Below are 26,866 nucleotides of genomic sequence, written 5' to 3'. Positions count from 1 at the left end.
TCACAGTAAAAAGAAGCAGAGTTGTGGTGGTGGCCAGGCATCGGTGCTGAATATAGCAAGGGGCTGGAGTGCTGTTGTAGGAGAAGCAGCTGCTCTAGTAGCAGAAATAACTATCCTGGTATTTGGATATGGGTATCTTTTTTGCCTTGGTGTGAGTTGCCAGCTGTTAGCAGGTCACTGGGGAAAAGTGCAGATCTCGGCACCATGCTGGGCTTGATGTTATGCCAGTGCTGGTTACCTGTGATCCTGTCAACGGTTTAAGCAAGCTGCTTGTCCTCTTGAATAGGCTGCTATATCATCAGTGCTACTTTTAATAGGTTAGCAGGCTATGACCTGCAGTGGTACAGCTTTTTTCCTTTATGCAGTGAACTGAAGTGGTTGGTGTAGCCTTCTGACCCAAATGGCAGCATTTTGTAGCAGGGCCTGGCTTGCATTTCCTGCTCTCCTTTGTTTTGAAAATGGTGCTTTGCTGGATGATAGGCAGAATGAGGCTGGCAGTTATTCTTAGGCTGTAGCTTAAAAATCCTCACAGAGAGGCTTTGCTGTATGTAATACAGTTGTAGGCTTTCTAGAGACTACTTGCTGCCCCCTCTGCCTGCCAGGCCCACGCTGTATGCTTGCTGCTTCTCCCTAAATGGTTTGGACCTAGCTCTGTACATTGTTGAGCAGCTTTAAAGAAAGAGGTTCTCCTCTTCTAGGTCATTTTGCACCTTGAACTCAAAATGCTATGGAAGAGGGCATCTTGAGTCCTGTGAGCCACGCTGGCTTCACTTTGGCCGTACTCTGCAGGGCTTTCCTTTATGGGGCAGGCTGTAATGCCCTGCTGGTGTTCCTCACCTCTGCTGCTGCACCCAGTCTTGCACAGTGAAGACACTCCTGAGAGGCAGCCTCTCAGCAAACTTAGGAGTTTTGCAGTGTGAAGCAGATGGTTCCTGCCAGTGTGGAGATGTGTTCCTTGTATGCTAATAATGTGTGCTGTAAATTACATGTGTGAATAGGCCTTCCACCCTGCTGACTTCTTCCTCTGATTTTCAAGATCTGTCACAACATTCTGGTCCTGTGTCTGCGGGAGCTGTTTGAGTTCAGGTACATGCAGACTGACCCAAACTGGTCCAACTTCTTCTATGACCCACAGCTGCACAAAGTAAGTTCAGGCAGCATCCCTTCTGCCTGTACAAGAGCTGCTTGTACCAGTTCTTGGTTGTTCCCCACTCCCAAAGTTTTATGTGTTCCTGAACGTGTTTGGGTGTCTTCTGATGATGGGCTTTCCTTAAGCGGTTGATGCTGTAATACAAAAAGGTTTGTTTGTTTCCAGGTGGCTCTGCTGGACTTTGGAGCAACACGAGGGTTTGATGAGAAGTTCACCGATGTTTACATCGAGGTGAGAACTTGCAGTGTGTCTTAGAATGCTGCACTGGGGTTCTTAGGAGTATTTCCAAAATTCTCTTAGCTGCATCACTTTGTGTTTGTATTTGAATCTGCTTTCAGCTGTGGAGGGAAGCAGGGATGGAGAGGAAATCTCTGTTCCAGTTTTATCCCTTACTTTTGTCCCATGCTTTATGCAAACCTCTGGCTTGCTGTATTCTGAAGTTCAAGCTACATGATAAATGTGAAGGACTGTAATGCTGCTTACCAGGGGAGTTAGGCAGCAGAGTGTTTATGGAAGGGCATGGTCTCTTCTCACTCACTCACTTGGAATTCATTGATTTTTATATGAGGGTGTGCGGGAATTGCTTTCTGTTCACTGTCTTTTCCTGACACGGACTTGCGAATTTTTGCAGTCATATGTGCTTCCTTCTTGATCAGCTTTTTCTGCATTTGCTAAATTGAGCTGCAGGGGCCAGCAGACCTCATCTAAAGCTTCTCACAGTTAGTTCTGTTGCATTTTTGCAGTGATTAAATGATTGCTCATGCAGCTTTTTTGATGTCTTTTATGTTCTCTGGCCTGTATACAGTTACAGGAGAAAGCTTTGCAGAGCCACTAGTTTGTATCTTCTTATCAGTAGCTCTTAGACTGGCCAATGTGCAGATCTCTAAAAAGGGAGAATAGAGACAAGAAAGTGAGACTGTAGTCTGAAAACATGTCAGTCGTCATCCAGATCTCCTGAAAGTGATGTTCCTATTCAGGTAATCAAGGCAGCTGCTGACATGGACAGAGAGAGAGTACTGAAGAAGTCCATTGAAATGAAATTCCTCACTGGCTATGAAGTCAAGGTATGGAGGTGAAGCATCTGCGTGTTGCGATGGGCAGTGAAAGGTTTGAAGAATGTGGGCTTTTAGCTTCTACAGATTTCTTGATGGCAGTGTGAAAGCCCTGTTGCTGGGCTGAGGGAGGAGGGCAAAAAGCATTTCAACTTTTGTTCTCCCATTTCTTATGGCAGCAAGAGCCACAATGACATTTCCATCCTCTCTTTGTCCCCCCAGCAAGACCTTGCAGGTAGTGATGCAGCTGCAGGCTCATAACTGAGCAGACAGCTGCTTGAAGCTGCATCTTCATTGTGGGTATAGCTAGGTATTTCTCTAAGCTGCAGTTGTTAGTACTAGCCTTTCTTCTTTTTCTCCCTGGTCTTCAAGATGGTTAGTGATGTTATTTGTGCCTCTTTCCTTTGTGCAGGAAATGGAAGATGCCCACTTAAACGCTGTCCTCATCCTGGGAGAGGCTTTTGCGTCTGAAGAACCTTTTGATTTTGGCAACCAAAGCACCACTGAAAAGATCCATGGTTTAATTCCAGTGATGCTGAAGCATCGGCTTGTTCCTCCACCAGAAGAGACCTACTCTCTTCATCGGAAGATGGGGGGTTCTTTCCTTATCTGCACCAAACTGAAGGCCAAAATTCCTTGCAAAAACATGTTCGAAGAGGCATACAGCAAATATTGGAGCAATAGGGGCAAGAAGCCAGAGGATTAGTAAGAATGAACTAATGTACCTTGTTCTGAGGGCACAGTTTGCGCCTTGCAAAGAGCGCTCTAGCCTCCCATGTGTTGCGTTGTAGCTCTCCATCCTCTTGAGATGCAGCAGCCTGTGCCCTGGAAGCCAAGCGTGCATTTCACGAGGACAAAGTTTGTTCTTTCATGTTCTGTCTGTCCTACACTAAGACTGCCAATACAGTCTGCAGCTTGCAGGAAAACAGCTCCAGTGCTTCTGTACTGTTTCAAGGCACCAGCCAACTACCTTGAATACATTTTTAACATTGTGATGGTGGCTGCATAGTGATTGGGTTTTATAATGGGTAGGCGAAGGAGAGCGAGAGTGGAATTCAGTACTGAAACCTGTTGGCAATTCTCCAAAAAAAAAAAAACAAAACACCTTGTTTTTTAAAAAACCTTCACTCTTTCTTGCTAAGGTGGAATTCAAGTAGTTCTCATTATAGAATGAAATACAAAGGTGTACCCCTACCATGAGGGGTCCCCTCTGCCCCCCCGCCCCCCCCCCCCCCCCCCCCCCCTTTACCCTGGTTCTGTAAGTCAAGTGGTGGCAGTCCAAGAACCCTCCTGGATTTTACTGACACTGATTTAATACAAGGGGTGTATGTGTGTGTGTACATAGGATGAGGTTTTAAGCTTTCTGCTCCTCTTTGGCTTGCAAAGCAAACATAGGAAACATTTAAAAAGAAGTCTGAGAATTGAGTGCCAAGATCTTTTAAAAAAAACACACACGTGCGCGCGCACACACACACTCACTCACTCACAATCCTTGGTTCTGGGAGACAAATACTTAACCAACAGTACTATATCTCAGCACAGATAGTGGGTTTCTTCACTGTCTGGTAGGTATCATCTTTCCTGATATTGAGTTAGATAAGTTCCATCTCTGACACTGATTGCTTGCTGGACTCTTAACTAACAAGTGAGTCTGTCTTTGTGGCTGTTTTCTGGTAATGCAAAGCTTATGGCAAGGCAGCCAAACACTTCTGTCTCTCGTGAAGATTTCAAGCTTTTGCTGATATGTCACGTTTAAAACCAGACGCACAATTTTCAACTATTGGAGTCAAGCTAGCAAACTTTCTTAGATTTTTGTACAAAGCCTTGTACCTGTACGAGTTCTGATTTCAATAAACAAGTGCTTGTGCGGTGGGCCTGCAGTTTTTCTGTCTTCTATTGGGGTAATGAATAGAAGCACCAGTTGACCCAGGTGCTATTCTGTGGGACAAACAGCAGAGGAGAAGGGGAAGCTTCAGGGTGTCTTCTGTTGTGTTTTTTGGTTCCACTAATTGCTGTGACCATTGCAAAACCATCTGTGGCCTGTTTATTCATCTTTCCCCTGCAGCTCCATCACGTGCTAATGGTGGTGCTGATAAGGTTACCAGGAGCCAGATCAATGCCAGTCTGAACATCTGCCTGCCCAACAATAATCCCTAGCAACAGACTTTGTTTGTTTTTCCCTTTCTTAATCACTCTGTTACAAATATTCTTGTAAATGGACATGGGTGTTTTTGCCCTTCTCCCACTTGTGAAGAAAGTGGCAGTCAGAGTTGATGCTTACCTGGTGCTAGTAATACAGGTGTCCTCAACAGCAGACTCCGCTGATCCTATTGAGTTAACACAGCTCAGGAATGCAGAGGGTTTTATAATCTTAGACTTCGATACACTGTGAGAAATCCTGACTGCTATGCTTCCAGAGGTAAAGAACAGGTAAGTGAATAAACAGCCTCTCTCAGGAGGCTGAGAAATAGGGGAACAGGTTACTGCGTTACCTTTCTTCCATGACCATAAACATGTATCTGTTTTGTTTAAGACTTTGTTTCAGAAAGATCCAGTACTAAAAGTCCTCCTTGGGTTAGTCCTAATCCTTTGAGAAGTATGAACTCCGCTATTCGGTGAAATAATCGTTTGACATAAAGCTGCTTAACTTTAGTGGAGTAGCTTTTCTTGGTGCTCTGGGTTGTGATCTACATGATGTAGTTAGTTAGTAGTCTCCTTTGGATCTACACCTGGCAGCTGTAAAAAAAACAGTGGAATTGTTTGAGATATTAATGCTTACATTAGAGCTTAAGAAGCAAAGTACCAAAAGCTGTCATGTGCGTTGGATTAGGTGAGCTTCAGAGCAAAGCTTCTGCCCCTGAAGACTGATGGCTGGAGTGCTTAGATGACTCCTGAGGAAGAAAAAAAAAAAAAAACCCACAACTCACACAACTGCATTCCTGTTCAGTTTTTCCAGCGGGCACAGCTGGTGAGATTTGCTATGCAGTGTTTGTATGACCACAGCTCTGGATGCACGCTGGGGCACAAGTGTTTAATTCTCAGCAAACAATTCCGTTCCCTAGAGAGAGACTGTTTGTTAAAGAATGAACAATGGAGTTGTTTTGCATTTGGCTTAAGGATAGCAAGTAGCGGAAGGTGAGCTGTTCCCTTATTAGGAGAGCTAAGGAGAGATCAGGCCCTACTTCTCCTGGCCTTTTGTGCACGTTCCAAAAGCCTTAATAATTTGTGCAGATTTGGCCAGTTTGGTGACATGAGGAATTGCTTCAGAGAATAACAGAGGAAGAAACACTGAGCTCTGGCTCAAAGTCAAAGGAGTCATGACATGACATTTTTCAAGGAGCAAGACCATCACATTGCTGCTGCTTGCTCCACTCTCTTAGTGAATTTGCTTGAGCTACACAAGCAGGGCATAGGTATGAATATTCCTCTGCTGCAGCAAACTTGTAAGTTCTAGAAAGTTCCTCTTGCAGAAACAGCCTTTAGTTCCACAGAGCAAACCAGAGGTTATTTTTTTTACTCAACCTGCATCAAAACAGAAGATGAATGCTGGGGAGATGAACAGGGCCCCAAACACACAGCTCACTTTCTACTTCTCTAATGCTCTAATCCATCGACAGCAGAAGGCCCACTGCCATGCAATGTGGAACCAAAGGTGACTGCACAGGTCACGGCGCAAGGAATAGACAGTGTTCCACCAAGCTACAGCAAAAAGTGTAAGGGTTCAGGTAAATTTTTCTGAAAGGTGAGAAGCTAAATAGAATTGTACACCCGCTACTTTTCTTAACGCATCTACACATGCATTAAATATGCCCATTATATTTCCAAAAACACAATTACATTACCTCCTCAAAGCTTAAGCGGAGGTAGGAGAAAGGGAAAAAAAAAAAGACAAAACATCTCCATTTCTAACAGTTCCCTGTTTTATTGCAGTACATCAAAGTAGGTTAATATTAAGTGTTACCAACATAAAATATTGGTGGTGAGTCATTTTTACATTGTTGACTTTTCCACCTTAAATATTTCTGTGCAAAAGAATCTACATCATTGTTCTGGAGCAGAGAATCTCTTACAATGTCCCCTACAACATTGAGGGCATTAAACAAAATAGTGAGAAGAGGCAAAAAGCAGAATCTTTCCCCCACACGCACACTTGTCAGCTTTTATAATCTAAAACAAAAAGTGATTACATCTATGCCATGCAAAACTGTACAATAATATTACAATGAAAAACCTAAAAAATCCCATATTTTAAAAATAAATGATATGAAACTGTCATACATAAAAAGGCAGGTATAATTGCTCTGAATTACCAACACTGGTTTGTTTGTGGATTTCTTCCCTGTGGATGAGACTTTCTTAAACACGAAGTGAAAATAGGTTATACAAAGCTGCGGCTGGAAAGAAAGACAAAGTGGAGTTGGAATTTAGCACGGAAAGTCCATAGGCCTGCTTCTGAGGGCACCTGCCAAACGCAGCCTGAACACACCCGTGCCCTTCTGCTTGCCTTGGTGCTAGTGCAGAAAACCATCCCATTTCCTGTGAGCAACCGACTCCTATGTAAAAAGAAGAAACCCAAAAGCCCGTGGCAGAAGCTACGTGTGCCACTTTGATTCCCAGGCTAAGGAGGTAGGGGTAGCTGCACTGTGATAGATTTGACCTTTAATGTATTTGTATAAAACTAAACGATGTGCACAAAACGGAATGAGAAACTACTTCTACCCGAGAGCATGTTCTGTCATTCAGCGTCCTGCTGGTCGGTGTCTGTCACTCTGCAAACAGTCCAAGTGTTTTATATTTTAAAGGCTCCATGAACTGCTATTTCCATAAGAACACGATGCTCTGGGGACTTCTTTGTTACAATAAGACCCTTTACTTCCCCCTGCTGCATACCTGAGACTCCAACACAGTTGGCTGTTCAGTTTATCAGAACCAAATCAGGCACAGCAAGTTACGAAACTCGCTAAAGTGAGCAAAACGTGCATTCCTAACAAGCTGCAGCAGCTAACAGAGAGGAAAAGCAGTCACTTCCACAGCACCAGGCATGGGTTTCTGGAGCCACCAGCTGTTTTCTACAGGTCAGATAGAACAGAGCAGAGTGTACTCCAACCCTGCTTTTGGGTGTAGGAAATGTGTAAGGAAAGTGCACATCTGTGTCCATGCACGTGCAGGGGAAACCTACTGACCAAACCTTCGCATTCTCTAACCTGGAGTCCCCTTAGTAGCTGCCTGAATCTTCACATCCCTTGTTGCCACCAAAATTAACAATAAAAAGCAAAAAACCAACAGCCCCTATGTTTAAGTAGTGTCATAAATGCAAGATACCTTCAGTCTCAGCCAAAAGGAAAAAATCAGCTAGACACATAACTGTGTACACAGAACATATGCTACAGTCACAGACTGAAGGGGAGGTTTCAAGCTCCCCAGACAAGTTGCAGCCCTCAAACTGTGGAGGTGAAACAATGCTACAGTGCAAAGCAGCAGACATCAAACCTTAAGAGACAACTGTCATTGAGATCCCAGGCAAAAGTCCTACAGTTCAAATGACCGAGCTGCTTGCCCCAGCCCAACGCGTAAAGCTCAGCTACAGAATGCTTTTGTTTTCAGTGTTCGTGCCAACAAAAAAGATGAGCGTGGTTTAAAATCGAATGTATAATCAAATGGTCCCCGAATACATAAAAACTATTCAAATCCCAGGACATTTCTCTTTACCAATAAGCGATGTGGTCATTTGCTTTTCAACTGAGAGAACAGTTGCTGTTTCTCTTTTTAACAGATGCGTAACAAAATGCACAGTACCAACCTACTGATTAAATATAGTAATCCTAAAGGAAAATGCCCAGCCTTAGAAACTGTGGTGCACAAACAGTGTAGTCCTGTGGAGCTCTCCTCCTGCAGAGCATCGTGCCACACAGCTGCTCTCTGCTCTGCCTGAAAACGCCCGTTTGTAGTGGGTTGGGGTAGCAACAGATTGCAGGCACCAGGACACAGTAAATGGGCGCATTTGGTCGTTTTGTTTGCTGTGTCACGACTCTTTGGGTTCCGTTTTCAGACAGAGCATTAACTCAGCTACAAAAACGTCCACAAAGACGACGCAGTGACCTCTCTCAGGGGACGTGTCGCACAGGCGGCTATACCTTACGTGACTATTGTTTAAATGCCTTCTCTCAATATCAAAATAAGATTAATGTTTAAATACAACATACAGTAAATACAAAACTAGTCTGCAAAGGCTTTGAGAAGTGTGTGGACATGCTTCACCAAAAGGAGGGAATTGTGGGGAAAAGCAGTGGCTATACTGGAAGCAATAGGCAGCCTGTAAAAAGAAGCTGATGCGCAGTTCTAGTGATGCCAATAACGCCCTGCCTCTCTGTCCCTCACAAAGATGAAAACCTGTTCTAGGAGGAATTGATTGCAAGTGCTAAGCTGCTGGCTAAGGCCTTTAGTATTAAATGCCGGGCTTGCAACAGTAATAGATTTGAAGTGAAAACAAACCACCATTACCATTTTGCTAGTCTGAAAAACCCAAACTGGAGAGAGACAGGTTTTGAAATGACGGTTATTAAATCAAAGTGTTGAATTCCTGTCCTAATGTAACACTGAATGAGCTTAAACTTGGACAAGCTGTGATGCAGGAAGAAAGAGAAATCTTACTGAGGAGACCCAGCGTGACAAAATGGTTCAGGTGATAATCTCTGCATCTCATCCCATTTCACACTTAGCTCATACCTGGAAATTACTGTACACGGTCTGAACTTACCTATAACTTCCATTACAGAAGACAGAAACTGGAAAACTCCAAACATTTCTATCCGGATGAAACACAATATTACTGCTAACTGCAAGAATATGGAATGGTTTAAGAGCCATAGCAAGTTTCTGAAACCCACAAAAAACAGTATTCTAAATACAAAAAGCCCTTACATGTTTGAGTATGGTCATAGCGTAATGCCAGCAACAATACTACTGAGAAAAGAGGCTCATCTGAACACTCCTAAATGAAAAACGCATCTGCTTTGCTATCTAAAGAGAGAAAGATCTTCCTCTTACCATCCCTGTGTACGTCAGTCGCTCACTTTATTCCGGTGACTGTATGACCAGCTTCAGCTTTTTACTTATTTTTTGCAACCTCAGTGCACTCTGTCATCCACTGCAATACTTCCTGCCTTCCTGGCCTGCGACTGGAACCGAACAGCAGGTGAGCACATAGAAACAACTGCAAATTGCACAGACCCACAGCATGGGTGGGGAGGGAGAGGAAAACCAACCTTACCCGCACGGCAGTTGTGGGTGACCAGGCATCTGTGATGGCCACAGTGTGAACAGTGTGAGGTCAGTCTTCAAGGTTTGTCGTTGCTACAGTGACAGCACAGCCAGCAGTAGCTAGCTTCAGAGTAAGAGCACTCATTTGGCTATGTGTATTATAAACTAGTATTTGGTAACAACAGTAACGGGTTTTTGTTAAGGGATGATGAAAGAGATGTGGAAGACTGCTCCCTTCCCAGTGAAGCCTGGTCAAAGTCTGACCCAGGGAAACAGTTTTCCTGCTGAATCCTGTGGCACTGAGCTCCCTTGCTGCTGTAAGGACCTCTACTGCAGGTTTCTCAGCTGCACAGCCACACACCAGCACCCGGAACAGCCAGCTGGCTGATGGGTGCCCTCGGGTGTTGGAGCGGGGGGTCGCTTTCCAACCACTGTCATTTTTGCAAAGGATGGGGATTAACATGAAGTTAGGAATTATAGCCTCAGATGCTACTGCCAGAAATACAGAAACATTGGGAAAGTACTGCAGGGGCTTCTCCCGGCAGTGCAGCGAATGATATGCAAAAGGAATATCTGTCCTGTGAAAGGTTTTAGGCCAGGCCTCCAAGTCTGTATATCACCGAGCATGAAAACAGGGACAACACAAATCTTAAATTAAAGGCTCTCTTAAATAAGCATCCATCTTCTGCTGCATACACAATGCTTTTTTTTTTCTTTTTTTTTTCTTTTTTAATATATACATACATATTTTACTCTAACATCTGTGTATTTATTTAAACTCTGTACTGTAGTAAAATATGCATCATCTTAATCAATAAGGATTTGCTGGCAACAATCAGATTGACATTCAAACGTGGTGGCTGAAAGCTTTTATGTGCCTCTGACATACCAATCATTCCCCATGCAGGGGAAGGGGTCTCTGTGCTGCTTCTGTACAGTACAATGAGCTATTGTATGAAAAAAAATCCCTCTACATCTTCTCTTGCTGATACCGGTCTGGTCTATTTAAGTTACTTTTGAAGGAATTGTAGGGTAGGATAAATACATGTCTTTGAAAATGAAAGCAGCTGTAATCGCAAAAGATGAAACCAATACTAATACAAATCTACAGCATCTGATATTTACCAACACCCTAGCTTTGCTCATTCGCTGCTGTCAAATCTGGGGAAGGGAGGGTGAGGCAGCGCTGCAGACAACCAGCTTCTACCTTCCTCTCTACCCGACTCCCAGTTGACTTTTGGGTGGGGAATGAGGAGGGTTAGGGTGGTGAAGGTGTGAACTGGAGCAAGTGAAGGGACAGCAAGCTGCTGTAGTGTCAAATCTGAATGCTGAAGCAGTTCATGAGTCCCAACTCACGTGGTCAGAGCTCTCCAGCGAGAGGCTCTTGGTCTTGTGAGGAGAAACAGGGCTGGGAGGGCTGCTGAGGTTGGAGCTGTTCGATGCAGTGGAGTGTCTCGGTGAGTCGGAGTCCTGCAACCAAAATACACAGAAAAACACCAGTAAGTAACAAGATGGAAAGTTTGAGTGAGTGAAGGTGTCTGAGCAACAAGTGACTGGATTCAGAGGCATGCACATATTTTGTGCCCAAAAATACTGAGGAATTTTCTAGGCAGGGGTGTGAATTAAGATTAAACTGTCAGATCAGTCTGCTTACAGCAGGCACAACCTGACGGGGAAAGAAGGACACAGCAGCTGTTGGATTCTTGCAGATTACACATCACTCTGCATCGTCAGCGCATGCAGCTTCAGGCTGTGAGCTACATCTCCTGCCTTTTCACAGATCTGAGATGCTCTTGCACTAAACAGTGGAAACTTCATTGTATAGACTTCATCGCAGTTTCTTCTGTGATGCTCCCAGGAAATTATTTCAAACCATCCAGATCAAGTTAGTCTAGTTAGCTCTTCCATAGTACAGCAGAATGCAAATATGTCTGACCTGTATTTGGGTTGACGCCTGCCTGCCAGTTGTAACTGGAAGGCTATATTTTCTGTACAGTGAAAATCCTGTGTGATCTCTAATTTTCACATTTCTTGGTTAGAAAACAGTCTGGGAAAGTTTTGCTGGCCAACTTCAGATTGAGCTCTTCTACATAAAACTTTCTTGGTTGGAAGGACTGAGTTTAGCACTGCTGTCCTATTGTAACGATAGTCTTGTTTTGCACAGTATATAAATGATTAAATCCAGTTTCCGCTCTAAATTGTTACATGATAATTCTTAAGTAATCTCATTAACTTCAGACACTAAAGAGTGAATACTACAACAAAATACCTGCTGTGAAATGTTTGCTACTACAGCTTAAGAGTCTTTGCAAATAAAGGACAGAAGGAGTATTGACACTTCAAGCTGTGAGAGGTTGCTATCAAGCTGTTAGTCTGCTCAGCCAGTACCTTTGGAAGCCTCACTGCCCCTGAAATCCCAGGTAAGGAGTGCAATGAAAATTTTCTGCACGTTAAACCCCAGGACCAGAGTTGAAAAAGAATCAGAACCATCTATCTTGGAAAACACCTTCAAGATCAAGTCCAAACACCAAGCCAACCTACCGAGTCCCATCTGTAAACCATGTCCCTTAGTGCCACATTCACACGTCTCTGAAATAACTCCAGGGATGGGGACTCCAACACTTCCACGGGCAGCCAGCTCTAATGCTTGACCACCCTCTCCATAAAGAAAATCTTTCAAATGTCCAGCCTAAACCTGTACTGGTACAACTGGAGGCTGTTTTCTCACACCTTATCACTTATCTCCTGAGAAAAGAGACTGACACCCTCTTTGCTGCAACCTCCTTTCAAGTAGTTGTAGAGAGCAATGAGGTATCCCCTCAGCCTCATTGTCTGCAGACTAAATTAACCCAATTCCCTCACAAGCCTTGTTTTCTAGTCCCTTCACCAGCTTTGTTGCTTTTCTCAGCACACATGTAAGCAACTCAATATCCTTGTAGTGAGGGGCCCCAAACTGAACACAGTACTTGAGATGCAGTGTCACCACTGCCACATACCAGGGGACAATCCCGTACAAAGTCTTGTCAGCACAACTTGAAATAGAAGAAATAAAAGTTCGCAATTTCAACAGTGAGTTTTCATTTCAACAGCGATTCCCAAACTCACAGGCAACCAAGGAGTTACAAACCCATGACATAATTTAATTTCCTCATCTTTATCAATGCACTTAGATTTTTTCCTCTTTATCCTATCACTCACCTCTCGCTCATAGTCCCTTGTTGGTGCATCACTGCCTTGGTCCAGGCCACCAGAGGATAACGAACCATCTGAGGGCGATGCCATAGGCTGACGCTTTGCTCCATAGCTACCTCCTGAGAATTCCCTCCGCAATGCACTGCCATTTTGTGCAGATGATCCTAAAATGTGCAGAGGAATTAAACCATTGCAGATGCCCAGACAAGGTACTAGAAAGATGTTAGCTGTTTGGCTGGCTACTTCTGCTTTCCTCTGGCATGTCCTGGGATGCTCAGTTCATGGCTTGCAGTCTACATCTGCTTTTATCTTGTCTGATGCTAGATGTAGCTTTTCCTCTGCTCCCTCTCTTGACGTGTCATGGTTAGCATACAGCACAGACATAGCCACTGTGTCCCTAACAAAGACAGCAGTTTAATAAACTGCTGTGGTGGCAGCCTCGTTCCAGGGACTTCTCCCCAGCAGTACTGGGGAGAAGTAGAGTAGACTTGTACTGGCACATGCAGACTACAGCAGACACATGGGCTTTCTGCAGTCTGTTGGCTATTTTCACATGCTCCGTTATTCAGTCGCTTCCCTCACCTCAGCACAGATCTTTTTGCTGACTCTGGCACACAAAGACAGCATGGCAGCAGTAGGAAAGCTGTTTCCTATGCATCCGTGACTCTTCTGTACCAGCAGGTTTTCTACTACTCCCTCTTTGCACTAGCAGCAAGAGAGGCATCAGGAGCTCTAAAGAGTTCAGCAACAAGATTAATAAATGCGGAGCTTGTGAACAACTTGTCAAGGATTTACACCACTTCAGCTGCAGCAAAGAAGTCCCAAGGGTAAGAAAGTCTTTTCAATTCTAACTGCAGTTATAAAAAATTGACAAATCCCAAGTGTGGGAATGTCAGACCCACTAGCTGCTTATTGGTGGGCTTCTCTGAAAGTGAGATTACAGTTCCTCCCTGCCCACACAGGGAGGGCAGCCAGCCATCGCCTCTGTAAGTCCTGTCTAGTGGCAGCAGCACAGATAGAAGCAGTGCAGGTAGCTCTTCCCTAACACACGTGTGCACAGCCCCAAAGCAACACAGATCTCATTGCTTACTTGCTGCTAACCCACTGCTTGCGCTCATCGATCGTCCTGGTTCTGTGCGGGATTTCGTGATCGATGGGATACTGACAGAGCCACTGAATACGGTCCGACTTTCCTGAGGCCGAAGATTCTGCAATGCAGACACACAACAACATGTTTCTTATTGACTGCTGGCTCAACCTTGGACGTTATGGAGGAAGGTCCCAGAATGCAACAAATCCCCAACCTTACCAGAGCTGAATTATGTGAGCAGCAAGTCAGCAAAATTTGCAAAGTAATATTCTGCAATTTAGTGCAGACTGGAAGCACACACAGCTGACAATGAAGTGCTGAATTACATGGACATATGCAGACAACTGAAAAGGTAGGTCTAATAATTCAAGAATTTCCTTGAAAGGATGGTTTGCAAGCCCAAGCTGCTACAGATGTAATTCCACATTTACTGCATAATGCGCTCTTTCTGAGCACATGCTTCTATGGATTTTGTTAAAACTTCCCCATGATACCATCACTTGTGGCTTGCACGTGTAATTTGGTATGGACACCCTATGAATCCCCAGTGCCTGTGGAGTTATGGCCACATACTGGACTGTAGGATCAATCTGTCTGTCAGATAACTGAAGTGGTTCCAAAGACATGAACAGCATTTCTTCAGACCTACACCAGCTGAACCAAAGCCAGAATCAGCCTCATAGTTTCAGTCTGCTCAGAGCACCCACCACAGATTTTTCTATGGATTGCCATTAGGTTTGCAGCCTAAGAGTTCCAGTGTGATTTTCTAAAATTGTCACTGAATTGAAGCAGTTCTATACTGAGGGAACAGATAGAACAGTGTCTTTATTCAAATATGGCAGCTCCTTAAACATAGGTTATGTCTTTAAAAGAAAGAAAATACTTAGATATAACTTCTGGGGGATTTTATTTCTGCTTCTGTTAACTTACAGCTGACTTTAGGGGAAAAGGCTTCTCAGCTTATTTAGCCCATCTCTTTGTATACGAGCTGCCTTCATACCCCCAAATTTTTTTGCCTATTGTTTCATCTCTGCCTAAACAAGAGACAAATGTGATTTGCACTATTAAGCTATGAGCATTAATGAGAATTAGGCTTGGGAAACCTTTACAGCTGCAGACTGTGAAAAGAGTTGCAGGTACCTCTGAGCATTACTTTGTTTCCACTTCACCACACTCGTGCTGCAATAATGGTTATTTCTTCCCTTTCATATGTAATTATTTCCCGACCCTCACTTTGAGATTAAGTAACCAAATGAAAACCTACATTTTCTATTGCAATGCCTGTTTAGGCTGAAATGTTACAGAAGAGAAATTTCCACCCCCGGATGAGTACTCTGAAAGACCCTCAGATACCGTCCATCTCTCTAGCTGTATTCTAAAATGGGTAATCAGATAGTGGCGTTGTAAAGAACAGGTATTAGATGGTACAGACTTTATCAGATAATTGTTAAAAACCTACTGTCAGTCCAATTTTACAATGACCCTTAGTGCCACTGCTGTTACAGATCTCTTTGCTATCACAGTCAACTCTTTGCTTTTCACCCTCCCAGTGGTCTAGGAATGACAGATTTTTAGCATGCAAAAAACAAAGAAGAATTAAACATCTCTCAAACACCAACAAAATACATGAGAGCTTATCAGTGAAAAAGCCCTGTTTACTTCTCCCTGTAGCTACTGCAGCACTGTTTTCAAGTCTCTCTCAAAAATCCCTTGAGGATCACACTGCTGCCTCCTGCTTACTGTTTGTTTCCCAAATGAGGACAAACAACCCACTCTGCAGCACTGAATTTCTCTCCTGGTGTCCTCACCATGCCATAAGTGATCTGCATTACAGCTCCTTGTGAGCAGCCTGGCTGTGTACCAACACCAGTGGCCCCACAGTAGATACAAAAGGAACCACGGGGACAGGGAATGGCTCACTGCTATGCATTGAGAACTGTAAAGGAGAGCCGAGTGCAGCAGCACTAATCAGTATACTGGAGCTGCACGGAAGGGGCTTTGTACCTGTAGAAACTGACAGTATTTCATGTTGCAGGGACAGCAAGTATATGTAATGATAGGGAGACTGACCTCCTTAACAGTGACTGAGCAGGCAACATACAGGCATCAGGGGAAGAAAGGAATGTGTGCATTAAAAAGACTCATTTATTTTATTTGTGTAGTCTTATAGTTATTTTTTGTGACCTCAGTTTGCAAAGTCCATGTAATTCCTTGCAGAAAGTTTTTCCACAAAGCAAATCTTCCCCTGTTCTTTGATCTAAAATAAAAAAAGCACATGCTGGATACCCTGGCACTTTGGACCCAAAATGATACGCACACGATGCAGAAAGGGGAGCCAAAGAAAAATAAATGGCAGTTAGCGGTAGTTATCAAGCAGCCAAACACAGCAAATTAAAAACAGAGGGGGAAAAAAAAAGAAAGAAAAAAGAAACCCGAGCTTGCTTTACTTAGAGACAAAAACCCCTCATTTGGAGTAACAATCCAAATCCTAGCAGGTAAATTCATCCCTGCTGCTGAACCAAATGGAGAAATGTGACAGGATTTCTCTTGGAAGAAAAAACCTCAGCAGCAGAGAAGCTGCTTGCTGAGCAGTTACTCGCCATGCAGCAGTGAATGACCAGTCAGTGGGTGCAGCCCCACTGGGATGCAGTGCTGCTGAGCCCCAGCTCATGCCCAGCACCAATCACAGCACCCACAGGGAACTGCTTGCCTGCATTTCTCTGTCCAAGGTGCTTCTTGCTGTTTGTTTTCTTGTATTAATTGAGGTTCTGTTTGTTATGATGTAAACCTAGGCTTTTCTTTCACGACGTGGGAGGACATGACTATTTTAAGGGTTCATTTTCAACTCTTGCTACATACTGCAGGTTTCAATATTCAGTTGGTCCCTGGGTCCACCAACCCCTTCACAGGGACTGCTACCTTTCTTGTACTAAAAACTCCAAACACAGAGAGGGACATGGGCAGACACAAAAGCAAAATCCACGGCTTTGCCTTCCAGAGACAGCTTACAGCATCTCTTCCCTGAAGCCAAAAAAGAGACAAATGCTTTCCTTCACACGAGCCTAAACCTCCAGTGCTCTAAGGGGCAAAGAGGCACAAAATCTCAATGCTCCAGGCTGTTTCTCCAGAAAAGCCAGGGTGGATGCAGACCTGTCATCACAGGGCATTTTCCAAAATCCTGCAATTTCATTTTTGGATATAAGTGTATGTGACCACTACACAACAGTAATGAGTGTGCACATGACCAGTCGAAGTTCATGGTGTGAAATTTTGTTCTGGGGCTTTACAGAAAAGACAAGTATTTTTCTCCTGCATTTTAAAATTCTTTTTAGTGTTGGATGCAGATATGCATTACTAACCCCTTCCCAGTGACAGGGACCTACAACAGCAAAGCAGTCTGGCAGTGAAGGTTCGCTGTATGTGTCTGGAGAGTGTCAAAAGGCCACAGAAACCAACAGCAGTGTTTCCATCGCGGTTGCAGGCACAGCTCTGACACACACAAACCCTCAGCAACCATCCACCACTACAGAACCACAGATCACCCACCAGCTCAGGCTGCCCAAGGCCCACCCAACGTGGCCTTGAACACCTTCAGGGATGGGGCACCCACAGCTCTGGGCAGCAGTGCCAGGACCTCACCACCCCCTGAGTAAAGAATTTCTTCATAACAGCTAACCTAAATCTCCCCTCTTTTAGTTTAAAGCCATTCCCTGTTGTCCTATCACTATCCAACCACGTAAAAAGTTGGTCCCCCTCCTGCTTGTAAGCTCCCTTCAGGTACTGGAAGGCCACAGTGAGGTCTCACTGCAACCTTCATTTCCCCAGACTGAATAAGCCCAGCTCCCTCAGCCTGTCTTAGGAGAGGTGCTCCAGCCCTCTGAGCAACTTTGTGGCCTGCTCTGGACCTGCTCTAACAGCTCCATGTCCTTCCTGCACTGGGGAGCCCAGAACTGGCCACAACACTGCAGGTGTGACCTCACGAGTGCAGAGCAGAGGGAACAATTGCCTCCTTGGCCCTGCTGGCCACCTTTCTTTTATACCCCTTCACTTCACAGATTATTCATGATCTATCTGCAAATCTGTCCAAAAGCAGAACTGCAGGCCACAGCACAGAACACAATTACAATGCAGCAGGAGGTACACGTGGGCTTGTTTTAGTACGGCCTGTATTACCACAGGATATAGCAACCACACATAACTCAGGCCAAGATACGCAATAACGAGAAAAAAGAAAGCATCACTTCCATCTCTCATATTTTACATTCCAACTGGAAGGATACTTACAGCACAGTATCTTACCTCAGTCTCTATTTAAAACTACTAGGATTAAGAGGATCTATATGAACAAAGACCCAATATCTTTAATTTCTGATCTTCCTGCTTGTATGCATTCCAACTTTCTTTTAACTGAACCTAGAAACCACCTGGGCACAATCTGTGCCACTCTCCATCTGTGTACAGTACTGTGTAACATTACTGCACTCCCGCTATTTCATTGTAAACAAAGAGTTCGAAATTTTGGTCCAACAGAGACAGATCCAGAATCCTATTCCTAGTGCAACATGATACACAGCACCTTGTCTCTGCTACTGACTGCTGGAGATGTACAGTGTGAAACACAAGCATTATTCAGATTTCCCACAACCTTCCTGGTGACTAAAAATGCCATTTTCTTAGCAAAAGGTTCAGCCCAGTTGGTAAACATTTTTTTCTTTTTAAAGCCATGAAATATCTGTTTTTAAGCTTGTCAGAGATGTTGAAAGACCACAGCTGGCAGCAGAAGACAAATCAGCTGTGATAGAAGAAAGTGAACAGGCGAAGGAAACCACTTTTCAAGGGTTTTTCTCCCATGTTAATAGCCAGGCAAAAGGAAAACCACACAACGTTAGTAGAGTGAACACCTGACCCAGCCATCCATACCCTCTGAGTCATAAAGTTTGGAGTACCCAGGGCAGAGCACGGAGGCGGGGAAAATGCAGTGTTTATGGAATCATAAGAGAGGAATTTTTCAGCTGAATTAACAGTCATGTGGTAGATGTGTTCAAAGTTGCTCGGAGAGGAGATCAGACGGGAGTGATGATGAGGGAATTGATAAGGGGAGCGCTGCTATCAAAGACAACAGAGAGAGAAAGCAATGAAGGATGGTTGTACAGGTTACACCAGCAACAGCAGTCTGCAAGAGCAGTCAAACACTGACGGACAGCCGAACAGCAGCCCTGCTCACTCGTCAGCACGCGGGTTCTTACATTGTCACCCCCAGTCCTCTGAGCACCTTCCTTACACGGTATCACATGGGCCTGCTGCCCTTGCTGTTGCTAAAACATTAAAAACAAATAAAACTTTTAACTCATTGGGAATCGATTCTAATATTTATTATAATTTGTATTTCAAAGAGCACCACAGTTGTAGAAGGTGCTTTACAGACAGTTGAGAAGCAATCAGTTCCCTGCCTTGAGGAGCTTACAATCTAAAATAGACATAACACAAAGGAAGGTGAACACGGGTGAGATGGAGTGGGGAGAAAAAAAGATGAGAATACACAACAGTTAAAGACTGTAAGAGATTTCCTTCTGTTTTTCATGCATTCCAGCGGTTCCATTAAAGTTAAGTATCACCTGTACATCAAACACAGAGTATTTCTAACGGGAGTGAACAGTGTTTCAACAGGATAGGGACACAGACTGGGTGGGAAGGTGAACTGGTTAGTCAGACAACGAGGACAATTTACTCTGTTGTAGACAGACAACACAAGGCCTACATCCTTCTGTGTGATCACTGAGCCTTATAGTGCTTTAGTGAGGCATTTAGACTTCGCCTTGCCATCTGCTTGCTGCAGAAGTGTATGTCCTTATCAGATAAGGTGCAAAAGTGCTGGGAAATTCAAATGTTTTTAACAGGTAAACTGAGCAATGTGCTCCCAAAGTATGACACAAAAGGAGGAGAAAACTAACCCTGCAGATTAAACAGGAACAATTTCTGATTGATCTCTACAAGATGTGCTGACAGAAGTGCTCTCGTTATTAAAACTCATGTAAATCTAGATTTAACAGAAGTGTTTCAAGGCTTGGTCTCACTCCCTGTGCCATCTGCACACTTCCAGCAGGCCAGCCTGATGTGTGAAGGGTGCCCAAAGGCTACCAGCAAATCAACACCAGTTCTAATTTTCCCTTCCCCCATGTCTAACTGATTTTATCACCTTAAAAGAAATAGATCTGGGTACCATTAGAAATGTTAGGACTTAAAAACAAACAAAACAACATGGTAGAAATTCAGCTTACCCCTCTACTAAACCTAAGGCACTACTTTTTGTATGTGGAACATATTGAAGTTTGAAAGAACATTAAATAACATTCCAATACATATTAGCAAACATTATTGTTATTGTTCTTCATTTCCCTCAGCTGGTAAAATCCAACTTTGTTGTTTAAAAAAAAAAAAAAACGCACAGGTATTATGAGGCTTTGCATGTTAAATGAAACATCAATTACCACATTATGGCATGTAAGACATAATACACATTAGGTTGTTATTAGAAAGTTTAGCAGCATCTAAATACGAGTACTAGAACCCACCATTCCAATAATGGTCCATGAAAGCAGACTTTGCTGAGTCACCTGCTACCAAGAGAGCCAGCAGCAAAGCCAGCTACATTCTTAAAAGCCAATGAGGGAGAAAAGGGAGAGTCTAAAATCGCAAGCTGAAAAGCAGAGAGTAGGCCAACTGCAGACCATGAAGATATTTAGCCAGCATTCATGAATGTGAAAAAGCCACGATATGGCAACATTTTAAAAACGATCCTTGGAACTCTTTCCATGGACTCTGCCATTAGATGCATGCATGCGGCTCCCACTTTCTTTAAAGAATACCAAGTATATATTTAGTCTGAAAGTTTCTCACTTGAAACAAGCAAAGCTTCACACATAATCTGTAATGGAAGTATAATGGCTCATGTATGATGAGATCAAACTGAAGCATAATGTTCAAATATAATGGCAGTTGAGACTAGCTTTTGTATGTAAAATACTCAGGCATGCAGAATATGAAAGCAAAATCAATCCTGTAAATCTGATGTGCACAGAGAGGTGGTCTGTGCTGCAGTTAGTGCAGTTCCAGATTTCAGATCTTCACTACAAAGGAGCATCCACGATAAAGTGGCTTCAAGGGACAAGAGGGCAGAAGGGAGGCCAGACTGTACGGCCAGCTAATTGGTGACAGGCTGCTAGGGAAGAAAAACACGTACAGAAATAAGTTTGGGGATATACTAACACGAACCATTCTACACAGCAAAACAATGACCCCAATCGAGTATCCATTTCAATAAAATACAAATCTGTACTGATTACAGCTCTGCATATAGCAATTAAGAATTTCTAGTTTCTGCTATGCTGTAGCTCACATCCTTGCTTGTCAAAGCCAGACTCCTAAGTAACTGCTAGCGATGAAGAAAAGAAGGATGCAAAGTTGCCTGATAGCCTCTAATATATTCTCCTTTAAATGTGATCTCATTCTGAGCCTTGGGCATATTCATTTCTGTGCAAACACAGGACTATGCTGAAGACAAGAGTGCCCATCACAGAGAGACATGGGACCAGGCTGCAATTTGCCATAAACACATCTCACTGCTCATTTCTTGTACCTGTTGCATACCAACACTTTGGAAACAACACACAGAGAAAGCGACTTTTCCCCTTGAGTGGCTGCATCAGCAAGGACATTCACATGCAGACAGCCATGCTGTGCATATGGAGGCATCTGTTTTGTACACAGCACATCAAACAGACAGTAGTCTTTTAAACTCTCCATTTATCTGATTTTCATTTTGTACTTTTACAATTCAAATTAAGCTCTCTGAAGTTGATCTTCTAATACACAACAGAGCAGTAAGCTGCCAGCCAGCAAACTCCTTTTGGCCCTGCATCCAGCAGGCAGTTACCTGCCCTCCTGGTACACTGCAGCCTGCCATGCAAGGGCTGCTGATACCACTTTTAATGCAATGCTCTGTTCAATTCTAGGCGCTTTGCCTGAAAAAGGTAGCAGAGGCAGGCTAGTGGGACATGCAGAGACAAGTTTTGATTGGATTCACTTCATGTATACATGTATGTTATATCTATATTATACATGCATATATATACACACTATATATACATACACACACTATGTATATAGTGCATATCATAAACAAAAATAAATAAATGAAAATTTAAATTGTCATTTACTTTAGAGAGTTCACCCATGGGTGCTAGATAAAAGCTAGGCAGTTAGTTTGTGACAATATCATTCAGAGCAGAGATTAAAATATCCATTCTCTATCAAATCTTATTAATAAGGACCTTTCTGCCTACATAATACCATACTAAATTCCATGAAAACTCACACTGGATGAACAAATTCCTATCAGCATATCCAGCCAAATCTGAAATTGCTTGAATAAGTCAAGAAGAAACAGCAAGTAAAAAGGCTTGGTCTACCATTTTCATTCACTTTCTGCATTCTATAAACAGCATCGACTAAAATAGTTGGATGATGGCAATTTGAGAAAACCACTGACCTTGCGCTACTTGTTCCCCCTAGTGGCAGCACCCTTCCAATGTATTTCCTCATACCCTTTGGGCAAACAAAACAAAGCATTCCCAAAGTAAAATGCTGCAACTTTTCCCACATATCTTTAAGGATAAATACCCTTTCTTCTGAAAAATGATGTCCTATTTAATACATAAAGATACTCCAACTGCAAAATAATCACACATGCTAAGAAACACACACAAAATCTCTTCACCATTTGGAACAAGGCCTGAATCTACTGAAATAATTTTATGTCTTTGAAAAGAAACTATTGTACAGATGAGCTGCATGTAAGGCTGGATGAGTATTCTTTACCTTATGTACTGACTTTCCAGAGAATGTCCTATATCCACCCTCTCTTTTTATACTATTTTTTTTTTTTGTCTTTCAAATAAAACTCTGGACTCAAAATGTACTGTCAGCTGCAAACACAGCTCCTTGTGCTCTGTTTTCATGCCAAGGAACACAAAGCAGGCAGCTTGGATCAGAATAAGCTGAGACTTAGTCCAGTCATACACCTTACAGGAAATTGGTAGAAAAGAGAAAGCTGCCTGGGCAGAATTCAATTTTGACAGAATTTCTTTTTCCTAATCTCAAGTTACACTTTCAAGTTCACCTACTTCTAAGTCCCATGGTTGGTGCTGTACTGGAAGGAATACAAACAGTGATACAGCAAAGAGCTACTGGGATAATAGACATCAAATTTGCTTTACCTGCAGTGATATCTCTAAGCATTAAGACTACTTGCAACAAGGGAGTTTTCAATAGCAACTTTAGAAAGAAGCTGTAGCAGTCGAACAAGTGCAGAAGCCAATTCTATACTGTTAGCATTTTTTATTGTCTTCTCATTAATATTAAGTGTAGAAAGTGACTCTTAAATTTCTTTTAAAACATCATGTTGATGGGTAAAAAGCAAAGTACTGGTCGTATCTCCAAACATGACCTTTGACCCAATACAAGACTTGTGTAACTGGAATGAATTTAAAGCCAAAAGCCATTTAGTGATGACACAGCTGAAAAAATATTAATCCAGGTGAGAATCTAGAAAACCTCCATCTAAGGTAACATTATTCCTTACTTTACAGTTGACAGATTTGGGCAATGTTTTGATTAAGAATCTTCTTGGCTTTTGATTCTCATGAACTTTAAACAATTGTGTGAAATATGACATCTTTCGCCCTACCTTTAGCAGTAGCAGTTTATTTTCTTTGCTAAGGAAAAGCCAGAAGTATTTGAAGGAAACCAGTGGAAAAGGAAGAGTTAAAAAGAAGTTTGGATTTCTTGCTCTGAAGCAAATTATCATTACTTGTTAAACAGCATACCCATACATATACACAACCAGGTGAGATAAACAGTCAGCCAACTTCCCCTGGATTTGTCTTGTGTTTTCTGGAACCAGCCCTCTCCTTTTCATTTTTAGTTCATTTATAAACACACGCATATACACAAAATACTGCTTATTGCTCAACTGCATTGAGTCTTATCGGCTCTTCTAAGTGTCTCTCACGATATTTAAAGGAAATCTTCTCTCTTCTCTGCCTATCCTCATACAAGTAAAAGCTAGTGCCAAAAGGATTCACGTACAAGATGAAGATCTTATAGTCCAGTGTAACATAAAGCAGTTTTTTTTGCAGAAGTGAGATAAAACGAGAACCTGGAAACCAGAAGGTAAGCTCCTAAACCCATTAACTACTGCAGTTGCAAGGTTTCTTTTCCAGTCTTACTGTTACTTATGTTTAGTTTTTCAGATACTGAAAAGCCCTCCTACTTCCTGCCTTGACTCCAAGCAGTAGTGATGATCATTTTAGACAGCACTGCCGTATTGACTGTAGAATGGCTTAGGTTAGAGGGGACCTTAAATATCATCTAGTTCCAACCCCCAGCTGTGGGCAGGGCTGCCCCCCACCAGCTCAGGCTGCCCTGTGCCCATCCAACTTGGCATTGAGAGCCTCCAGGGATGGGGCACCCACAGCTCTGGACAGCAGTGCCAGGGCCTCATTGCCCTCCAAGTAAAGAATTTCCTCCTAACATCTAACCTAAATCTTTTAGTTTAAAATCATTCCCCCTTGTCCTATCACTGTCAGACAGTGTAAAAAGTCAGTCCCCCCTCCTGTTTGTAAGCTCCCTTCAAGTACTGGAAGGCCACACTGAGGTCTCACTGGAACCTTCATTTCTCCAGGCTGAACAAGCCAGACTCCATTAATCTCTCTTCTCCAGCCCTCTGATCATCTCCTCTAGACCTACTTCAACATCCTTCCTGTGCTGTGGTGGCCCCAGACACAGTACTCCATATGCAGCCTCAAAAGAGCACAGCAGAGGGGGACAATTCCCTCCCCATGCTGGCCACCCCACTTTTGATGCAGCCCAGGACACTGTTTGGCTTTCAGGTTGGAAGCCTGCTGCTCATGTCTAGCTGTTTGTTCACCAGAACGCTCAGGTCCTACTCCGCAGGGCTGCTCTCAAGGAGTTCTTTTCCTAGTCTGTACTCATATCTGGGATTGCCTTGATCCAAGTGCAACACTTTGCATGTGGCCTTGTTAAACCTCATTAGATTCTCATGTGCTCACTTTTTGAGCATGCTCACGTCTCTCTTGTTGGCATCCCTCCCTTCTATTTAGTCAACAAATATGCTACATGCCTATGTCTTACGGAGGTACTCATATGATCTACTAGTATCATATAATCTGATCTTTCTCACAGAGTTCATTATCATATCCTGAATCACAGCTATCATGAATGAATTTAGAAAGCAATACAGAACACACAAGCAAGATGCTCAACACAGCTAAAAGTAAACTGTATGACAAACTCCTAGTATTAATTCACCTGTAGCTCAGCAAAAACTACACTAACTTCTAGGTGAGTATTTAATAAATAAGGCTTTGTGGAAACGAACATATGTGTGCACTACAGTCAGTATTCAAGTAAGAAGTCCTGTTTCACTGATACTAATTAATTTGGAATGGAAATGAAAAAATAGCATCTTATTCATAGAAAGAAATTTGGTTACTATACATTGTTAAAATCCCACAGTTTCACTGTCTAAAGAGAAGAGGCTGGAAAGGGAGAGGCTCAATTGGAGGTAAGGATGAGAACAGAAGAAAGGAATTGAACTTACAGTAATATAGTTCATGAAGAAAGGAATGTCTCTTTTTGCATTTCCATACAGAACCCTGGCACAAATCCTCTTAATTTTGTACCTTCTTATGTATTAGAAAAACAATAACCAGCACCGAGAGACCAATCTGTCTTAGAACCCAGGAGGCATTCCTTCCTTCACCCTCAAGTGTCATCTTCTTCATTTAATCACTAACACCTGAGCATATTCCACTTCATTTACCTAGGCACATTGCCACTGACGTGAAAGAAATCAAACACTCTCAACATACACCCAAAATTGTAGCTGTTTGTCTTTTTCTTATTTGCAGACTCTGTTGAAGTAAGTCACTCTCACATATACTTCTGCACTTACCATTGGAAGGTCTTTGAGAATCTGTATACCATCTCCAGGACCCATATGTGCTATGTGGTTAAAATTAGTTGGGTTAGAAATTAATTTATTTCTCATTTCTGGATCGCGTAGCATCTCCCTGGAAGAGAAAATACTGTTCAGAAATCTTGTTCCAAGGTGAAAATAGCCATTTAAAAATAGTTAAAGCTTTGATTATCAACTATTTTAAATGAAAATTAACTATTTAGCCATTTTGACTGTAATAAACTCTTGCACTGGTATAGGCAGGCTTTCACCTTGAAGGGAGAGCTGTGGCCCAGAACAAATGAATGCTGTTTTGCAGGCAACAGCCCATACATCCAACAGCTACCATTAAGAATACACAAACACTGTGAGCTGATAAAAAAAACTCTGTAAGATGAGCAAGAGCAGAACTTGTGATGCTGTATTACACCTATATATTGCACCTCTATACTGTATGTAGAAACATGCATTCCAAACTACAGCTGTTTCACATCATTTGAATCAATGAAATTACTTGTGCAGCCAGTGCATACCTATTTCCAAACTGGTAATAAACACAAATTATACAGAGGATTAACACACTACTAAAGACACAGAAACACCTGAATGAACATTCCAGAAAGCAGCAAGTGAAGTACTACATTGGCATCAGTCACCGTCTTTCAGGGATGCATGTACAGAACAAAAGTACAGGTTGAACACTGACCTCCTCTGCTGCATCCTCTCCTCTTCTGGTACTCTGAATGAATAGCGGCGCTTGTTGTTGATGTTTCGAACCATTTGCTTCCGGCTGTTATCTGATGTTTCAGGAACCACCAGTTCATCACCCTCTGAAATCAATACGAAAATGATACAGTGGGCCACTCCATTAGGCATACATGGAATAAGAATCCAAAGACATTTTCTCTGCTTTTGCTAGTGCAGCACACCACCCATTTCCCATAAAACCTGAATAAATGCTCCTTGATTTAGGAGTTTTCTTGATCACTTATTACTCTGTTATACAAAAGCAGACTTAATCCATGTTCACATGCATGTTGACACAACCATATTTTCTCAAAATAGCATAGATTAATTCTTTCAAA

General features: G+C 42.8%; 2 protein-coding genes across 10 annotated transcripts in view; one reads left to right on the top strand and one right to left on the bottom strand.

Moving 5' to 3' along the window:
- Positions 1-4,074, top strand: part of COQ8A (coenzyme Q8A) — a 31,833-nt gene extending 27,759 nt beyond the window's left edge. For all 3 annotated transcript variants that reach the window (XM_015283507.4, NM_001199413.2, XM_040696957.2), the window contains exons 12-15: positions 1,037-1,144; positions 1,316-1,381; positions 2,128-2,214; positions 2,615-4,074. In XM_015283507.4, coding sequence (XP_015138993.1) covers positions 1,037-1,144; positions 1,316-1,381; positions 2,128-2,214; positions 2,615-2,908 — 555 coding nt within the window. In that variant the 3' untranslated portion in view covers positions 2,909-4,074. The remainder of the gene's footprint in view (positions 1-1,036; positions 1,145-1,315; positions 1,382-2,127; positions 2,215-2,614) is intronic.
- Positions 4,075-6,097: 2,023 nt separating this feature from the next.
- CDC42BPA (CDC42 binding protein kinase alpha) overlaps positions 6,098-26,866 on the bottom strand; it is a 174,957-nt gene continuing 154,188 nt past the window's right edge. For 3 of the 7 annotated variants that reach the window (XM_046938652.1, XM_046938650.1, XM_015283518.4), the window contains 5 exons: positions 26,488-26,611; positions 25,779-25,896; positions 13,745-13,862; positions 12,661-12,818; positions 6,101-10,932 (listed from right to left, as the gene is read on the bottom strand). In XM_046938652.1, coding sequence (XP_046794608.1) covers positions 10,801-10,932; positions 12,661-12,818; positions 13,745-13,862; positions 25,779-25,896; positions 26,488-26,611 — 650 coding nt within the window. In that variant the 3' untranslated portion in view covers positions 6,101-10,800. Of the gene's footprint in view, positions 10,933-12,660; positions 12,819-13,744; positions 13,863-18,664; positions 18,851-18,990; positions 19,060-25,778; positions 25,897-26,487; positions 26,612-26,866 lie in introns of all 7 variants that reach the window. The other 4 variants (XM_046938649.1, NM_001398237.1, NM_001199443.3 and 1 more) reach the window with 4 other exon arrangements.

The sequence above is a fragment of the Gallus gallus genome, chromosome 3, assembly GCF_016699485.2.
Source record: "Gallus gallus isolate bGalGal1 chromosome 3, bGalGal1.mat.broiler.GRCg7b, whole genome shotgun sequence".
Taxonomy (NCBI): domain Eukaryota; kingdom Metazoa; phylum Chordata; class Aves; order Galliformes; family Phasianidae; genus Gallus; species Gallus gallus.
The sequence above is the reverse complement of the archived record's forward strand: the minus strand, read 5'-3'. Positions and strand labels throughout refer to the sequence as shown.